The 7563-nt window shown below is 39.3% G+C and overlaps 1 protein-coding gene across 1 annotated transcript; it reads left to right on the top strand.

Annotated features, from left to right (window-relative positions):
* The first annotated feature begins 3487 nt into the window (after positions 1-3487).
* LOC138348106 (uncharacterized) lies at positions 3488-6583 on the top strand. The gene is made up of 5 exons (XM_069296717.1): positions 3488-3665; positions 3718-3812; positions 5043-5412; positions 5487-5689; positions 6134-6583. Exons 1-5 carry the CDS (start codon positions 3488-3490, stop codon positions 6581-6583), a joined length of 1296 nt encoding a protein of 431 aa, XP_069152818.1.
* Positions 6584-7563: the final 980 nt, after the last annotated feature.

Raw genomic sequence — 7563 nt, 5'->3', positions numbered from 1 at the left:
GCGAATTAGACAACACAATTTTAAATGAAAAATAAAAGGGGTTGTGGGGATTCGATCCCACAAACTTTCTACCAAATAAGAGGAGAATCCAAGGAGAAAAATAAACATAGAGTGTTGATGTTGGGCTCGATCTTCGGTCCCAATGTCATCATGACTAAAAAATAAAGTCAAGGAAAAATGTAAGTATTGTTCAAGGGGTTCAAACTTGGGTTCCCTTGCCTAAATTTCCTTATTGATACATAAATCATACATGAATTAATTGATCAAGAATAATGCCACCTACTTAGATCGAAATCGAGATCTTGGCATACATAAAAGATACATAAGTCATGTACTACATAATCTTAGGAAGATATGAGTCACTTAACAAATTATAAATAAAGCCTCATGGCTTATATATATAGACCCATAAGTCTAGCGTACGTTTAAAAATAAGTGAACCTAAGACGTATGTACTGAAATAATGAAACCCTAGAAAGGTTAAGTACGAGTGTAAGATACACTAAATGGCCAAGTGCATTGGCATATGACGAAATGAACAATGAAATTATGAAACCCTAAAAGGGTTAAGTAAGAGTGTGAAACACACTAAATGTCCTAGTGCATTGTTATATGATGAAATGAACATTCACGTTAAAATGGGTGAGTAATTATGAAGATCAAATGTGTTAATGTAAATGAATATGTTGACAACATGATATGAGGCTAATGTAAAAGATGAGAGCAATCTCAAATGAGCCTAAGTAAATGTTACTAAAACGTACTCACCTATGAGAGTGTAAAGTTAATGAAGAGAATAGTCTCTACGAACACTCTAATAAAAGTATTGAGATTAACACACTTAATACTAATGATGAGATGAGAAATCATCTATTAAGATATGATATCCTCATAATAGAAGCCAACTTCCATGACGTATTAGTTGAATGTAATTAAACTTTATACTGAGCACTGATGGACTAGTTTTGAGCGGTGATGCCTTCTTTCGGGAAGGGTGAAGGTTCACATAACTCACAAAAGATGAGACTGTCTGGCATACCGAGTATGGGTTTCCTTATATCTCCTAGTCTTCAAACCTATAGTGCCAATATAGGGATCTGGTGGGGTTAATTTCCAATGTACGCACGCAAGCATGTTTTAGGTCACTTTGGCCGGTGATTCCACCTTTTTCCGGTGTGGGGTTTTATCACACTAGATTTCATGATGCTCACATGATCTATGTCGGTTAAAGTTAAAGTTCCCAATGAATGAAGGAGGCCAACCTCAAATGATGCACATATGAAATGATTGATACCAGAGGTGTTAGGATAGGATAATCAAAAGGTGATTTAGATAAAAGTAATGACATTAGGTCATTCATAGTCATTGCACAATAAACGCGATGAAAGTCTTAAACTACATCCTAGTTATAGTTTGTGTGTACACTCTCCTATGAATGAGATGAATTGGGGTACGTATGAATGAACGAAGCAGACTCTGTGTTTGCTAAAGTAGAAACCCTAGTTGATGTCCAATATGTTGAGCCCCAATTTCTTGAAATTCTGAATGTTAAGTCAATGATTCCAAGGTCTCATGGCATATGAATTAATGATATGAAAGATGTTATGTTTTATATGCAGTATAATATGTGCTAAGTGTAAGATGTTATTTGTTGTGTGCAATATGATAAGTATAATGATGCATGTTATCCTCATGGCATGACTTTCCTAATCAAAATTTGGAAAGCTCACCGACTTTCCTAATCAAAATTTGGAAAGCTCACTGACTTTCCTAATCCAAATTAGGAAAGTTCACTAACTTCCCTAATCTCAATTTGTCAAGTCCACTTACGTGGCTTTCCATAATCATATTGTTAAGAAATATCTATTCTTACTCATGCATGTCCTTGGTGTTTGCTTGCATATACACATAAATTAGTACAAGTGTGTACTAATCCTTTACAACTCTATATGTTTAGGTGCAGGCATAGGTGGACGCTAGAGCTCACAGGTTGACATTGCAGCTATTCGGACGTGGAGTTTTTTATCCGGACATGATAGGCCCTCATACTTTCGAGGATTTATACCGTCATTATCTATCTTAGATATAGTCTCTAGCTAGTGGATCATGTTCCGCTGGCGTTTCTTTCCACTTTCATTTCAGACTCTGTATTGGTTCCGTTTTAGCAAAAATACGTTTAATGCAATTATGAACTGTTTCTTTCATTTGATTATTTCTATATTCGATGGGTGATTTCTTAATGACTATGATGTTTGGTTAAAAATGTTAAGAATGAAATAAGGAGGCAAAAAGTTCAAATTTTCTGCTAAAATTAACCTAGATGAAGTAAGGATAATGTATGAAAGCTTGTGTGCGACCTCTAAGAGGTCAATGACGCCAGCCTCATCTGGGGTCTAGATTCAAGTCGTGAAAAAGTTGCTATCAAAAAAATAGGTTATACTTTGAGAATAATAAGTTCACATCAAAGACATTGAGTAGTTTCTATGTCATGGTAGTGAAGTCCACCACTATCCTTGATTAGAGATTGTAGGATGCGTAGGAAAATTTCCTTCTTCTGATCTTATCGTGTCTTTCCTAATATTTCACTTTCTTGATGTTATGAGCATGTCTAACAGCAATCCAAGGTGTTTACAGAGAATAAACACCCGGAGAACTATTTTTCAGAGGAGAGGAATAGCAACTACTGGGATAATCAAGTTACACCCTAGGCTCCAGCTGAAGGGGTAGCCATGCCTGTTAACCCTGCTGGGTTGATTGATGCTGAGGCGAGGGAATCTCGGCCCATATGGCACGGTCCATCATCATGCAAGCTCAGGCCGTGACTGACCAGGTTAGTCGACAAAATGTCTAGAGAGAGTCCACCAATTCGTAGTATGGCTGACAGATTGAGGGATATCACGAAAATGAATCCTCCAAGTTTCAAAGGGTCTAAGACTTTAGAAGACACCCAGGATTTTGTGGATGAGGTGCATAAGATTTTTGTAGCAATGGGGGCCACCGATACTGAGAAAGCGGAGTTGACTTCCTATCAGCTCAAAGATGGTGCACAGACTTGGTGCAAGATGTGGTAGAATAGCCGAGCTTTGAGCGGAGTTCTGGTCACTTAGGAGCTGTTTAAGACAACATTCTTGAGGTGATTCTTTCTCAGGGAGATGACAGAGGCGAAGGTTAAGGAGTTTATCAACCTTTAGTAGGGATCAATGACAGTGATGAGAATTCCCTGAAGTTTGTAAAACTATCCAGGTATACTATTTTCGTTAGTATCTAACAAAAATGATTAGATGAGTACTGAAGTTTGTTAAATTATCAAGGTATGGTACATCCCTTGTATCTAACAACAATGATGAGATGAGCAGGTTCCTCAAAGGAATCATCAGAGATCTGGAAGAGGAGTATCGGTCTGCGATGCTCCATGATAACATAGACCTCTCTAGGTTTATGGTGCATATCTGATAGGTAGAGGACAACCATTAAAATAAGGGCGTTCATGATGCTAGGAGGCCGAAACCTCAAGATCAGGAAGGTCCCAGCCGTGGAGGCCATAGACACAATTTTGGCATCCATAAGCAGCACAGGTTCAAGAAGGGGGAGTTCTAGGAATTCTAATTCCCAGAGAAGTACAACACTTAGAGGAGGAATACTTGAGCCAAAAAAGGGAAATGGAGGTGAGATGATGCGTCCCAAAAAGAACTGTGCTAAGTGTGGCCGTTCTCACAGTGGAGAGTGCAGACAGGGCACTAATGCCTAATTTTGTTGCAGTAAGAGTAGGCATATGGTTAGAGTCTTCCAAGAGAACAGAGTTCAGGCTGGAGGTAATGCTCATACTAGGCCTAATCCATAGGGTGCAACAGCAGCCGAGCCTCCTAAGAGGAACAAGTACTATTCCCTAAATGGCATGGAGGAGAAGGATAAGTCTGCTGATGTGGTCAAAGGTATGTTGCAAGTGTTCTGAACTTCTCTTTATGCTTTACCTGATCCGGGTCTACTCTTTCCTTTGTAACTACTTTGCTTTCTCTCACTTTTGAAATATGCCTGAAGTTCTGCATGATCATATAGTGGTTAGTATACCTTTAGGAGAAAATGTAAGAATAGATAGAGTATACAAGAAATTCTTAATAGTTGTAAGTAGTAAGACTATGTGTGCAGACATGGTTGAGTTACCCATGCATGATTTTGATGTTATCCTTAGCATGGAGTAGCTTCACATTTGTTATGCTTTTTTGGATTGTCGTAGTAGAGTGGTGAGATTTTGTTTCCCTAGTGAAGAGGAACTAGTTTGGGAAGGGTACAGCTCGAGTCGGCCTAATCACTTGATTTCAAAGCTTAAGGCCAATAAAATGATATCCAAGTAGTTATTATGTCATATCGTGAGTGATAATGATTTAGATCATGACATTCCCTCCATAGACTCAGTGTCTATTGTTAATGAGTTCCTAGATGTAATTTCTGATGATTTGCCTGGAGTCCCTCCTCCACGAGAGATTGACTTTTGTATCGACATAGAACACGATACTAAACCAATTTTAGTTCCTACCTACAGAATGGCTCCAACTGAACTCAAAGGGTTGAGGTTGCAGTTAAAAGATCTCACTGATAATGGTTTCATTAAGCCGAGCATATCTCCCTAGGGAGCTCCAGTGTTGTTTGTGAAAAAGAAGGATGAGACCCTTAGAATGTGTATCGATCATCTGCAGCTCCACTAAGTCACTATAAAGAATAAGTATCCACTTCCAAGAATAAATGATTTTTTCGATCAACTCCAAGGGTCTAGTTTCTTCTCTAAGATTAATATTCGTAGCTTCTTGGGATTAGCTGGTTACTACCGCAAATTTGTGGAGGGCTTTTCTTCCATTGCTTCCCTAGTTACAACTTTGACCAAGAAGAAGGCCATATTTGAATAGACGGAGGCTTGTGAGAAGAGTTTCTTGGAGCTCAAGTACAAACTCATTTCAACCCCGCTGCTTACTTTGCCAAAGTGTGGTGAGAATTACACTGTTTATTATGATGCATTTAAGGTTGTTTTTGTTTGTGTTCTTATGCAGGGTGGTAAGGTGATAGCCTATGCATCCACACAGCTCAAGGTTCATGAGAAGAGTTATCCCACTAATGACGTGGAGTTAGAAGCTGTGGTGTTTGCACTGAAGCTGTGGAGGCACTACATGTATGGAGTGTATGTGGATGTGTTCACATACCACAATATTCTCCAGTACGTGTTCATGCAGAGGGAGTCGAATCTACGTCAGCGGAGATGTTTGGAGCTGTTGAAGGATTATGAGATGAATATTCACTACCATCCAGGTAGGGATAATATTGTAGTCGATGCTTTGAGCTGTATGAGCATGGAAAGTACAACCCACATTGAGAATGAAAAGAAGGAGTTAGTGAAATATGTATACGGACAGGCCGGACTAGGTGTGCGATTGGTTGACTCTACTAGTGGGGTGTTTCAATTCATCCTAGTTCTGAATCATCCTTGGTATTTGAAGTCAAGCAGGGTCAGCATCTCGATCCTGTGTTGATGGAGCGGAAGGAATCAGTGTTCATAAAGATGAATGAGTTTTTCACTTTGGGAGGTGATGACATACTTAGGTATCAAGACAGGCTGTGTGTACCAGATGCAAATGATTTGCGGACCAGGATTGTTGTAGAGGCCCATGGTTCTAGATATACATCAAGGTTCCACCAAGATGTATCATGATCTTAAGCATATTTATTGGTGGGATGGCATGAAGAAGGATATTGCAGAATATGTGGCCAAGTGTCCTATTTATCAGCAGGTTAAGGCAGAACATCTTTAGCCTGGCAGTCTTACTCAGATTATTAATGTTCCGATTCGGATGTGGGAGGCCATTAATATGGACTTCGTGGTTGGTCTTCCAAGGACTAGGAGACAGCATGACTTCATATGGGTTATTGTGGGCAGATTGACAAAGTCTTCCCACTTTATCCCTGTGAAGTCTAATAACAGATCAAACGACTATGCGAGACTCTATATAGATGAGATTTGAGATGGATTGGGATTCCTCTGTCTATCATTTCCGATACATGAGCTTAGTTTACTTGAAATTTCACGAGATCGTTCTAGAAAAACTTGGGCACATAGGTAAAGCTTAGTACTGCCTTTCATCCTCAGACTGATGGGCAGGCAGAGCGCATATTTCAGACATTAGAGGTCATGTTTAGAGCGTGTGTGATTGACTTCAGGGGTAGCTGGGATTACCATTTGCCTTTTATAGAGTTCTCCTATAGTAATGGCTATCACTCCAGCATTGGGATGGCACCGTTTGAGGCATTGTATGGTAGGAGGTGTAGATTTCTAATTGGGTGGTTCGAGGTTGGAGAGTCATCCATTTTGGGTCCAGAATTCATTCATGTGGCCTTAGAGAAGGTCAGAGTGATTAGGGACAGGCTTACTACTGCTTATAGTCGACATAAGTCATATGTAGATAACAGAAAACGACCCTTAGAGTTTGATGTTGGTGACCAGGTCTATCTGAATATATCACCTATGAAGGAGGTGATGAGGTTTGGCAGGAAAGGGAAGTTGAGTCCAAGGTATGTCAGGCCTTACGAGATCCTATAGTGTGTTGGTGAGGTGGCCTATGAGTTGGCATTGCCTAAGGAGCTAGCTTCTTTCCATATAGTGTTTCATGTATCCATGTTAATTAAGTGCCTAGGTGACCCAACATCAATTCTACCTTTGGAATGTTTGGGAGTCGATAAAGACTTGTCCTATGAAGGACACGTGTTGAGATCTTAGACAGACAAGTCAAGGGGCTAAGGAACAAAGAGATTTCCACAACGAAGGTATTGTAGAGAAATCATTTTGGTGAGGGAGCTACCTTGGAAGCTGAGGGCCACATGAGATCCCGTTACCTTAATCTTTTCAGCTCTGAGGTTAGACTTCCTACTCTTCATTCTAAGTCTTATTATTTTTCCATATTTTGTTGGTATTGCTTGGCTGTGCATAGTAATTATGTTATGATCAGACTATCATTACGCTAAATAGTGGCAGTGTCATTGGGGGACAAATATTCCTAAGGGGGGGGATGATGTAACAACGCGAAAAATTGATATACTAAATGATGCTTTATGTGTCGAGAATGCCTATGAGTAGAATAGGGTTCACATGGATTGATGCTTGTAGAACCAGACCTCGGAACCTCTGCTACAGCCAGGACAACTAATTTAACGAGTTAGTTGAGCTTATAAAAGTTTGGTCCAACAATCTAGGGATCACAAATAAGAATATTTACTCGAAGGAGTCTTTAAAACACTTTAAAAGAGGAACTCTTAGGTTTGGAGGGTCTAGGGGAAAAATTGAGCTCATGAAGTGAAGTCTTGCTTCACCCGGTTTCGAACCTAGGTGGAGACAATGAATTAATGTGATTTTTTTCTAAATTGTTGAATTAAATGTAATTAAATAACTATTATTATTCATAAGATTATTTAAAATAAAATAAAAATCAGATTTTTAATTATTATGTAAACCTTATTTAACTAAGTCCCAAACTAAACTCCGAAGCCTAATATAACTCCTGCTCTCTCAGGTCTATATCTCAA

The sequence above is a fragment of the Solanum lycopersicum genome, chromosome 4, assembly GCF_036512215.1.
Source record: "Solanum lycopersicum chromosome 4, SLM_r2.1".
Lineage (NCBI taxonomy): Eukaryota > Viridiplantae > Streptophyta > Magnoliopsida > Solanales > Solanaceae > Solanum > Solanum lycopersicum.
The sequence above is the reverse complement of the archived record's forward strand: the minus strand, read 5'-3'. Positions and strand labels throughout refer to the sequence as shown.

What these genes read in the sequence shown, in the direction of transcription:
- LOC138348106 (XM_069296717.1), top strand. Translation starts at nt 3,488, where the DNA reads ATGATGCTAGGAGGCCGAAACCTCAAGATCAGGAAGGTCCCAGCCGTG. An exon ending in GAACAGAGTTCAGGCTGGAG is followed by an intron (nt 3,813 to 5,042) that starts GTAATGCTCATA and finishes GTTCTTATGCAG; the next exon opens with GGTGGTAAGGTGATAGCCTA. An exon ending in ATACGGACAGGCCGGACTAG is followed by an intron (nt 5,413 to 5,486) that starts GTGTGCGATTGG and finishes TGGTATTTGAAG; the next exon opens with TCAAGCAGGGTCAGCATCTC.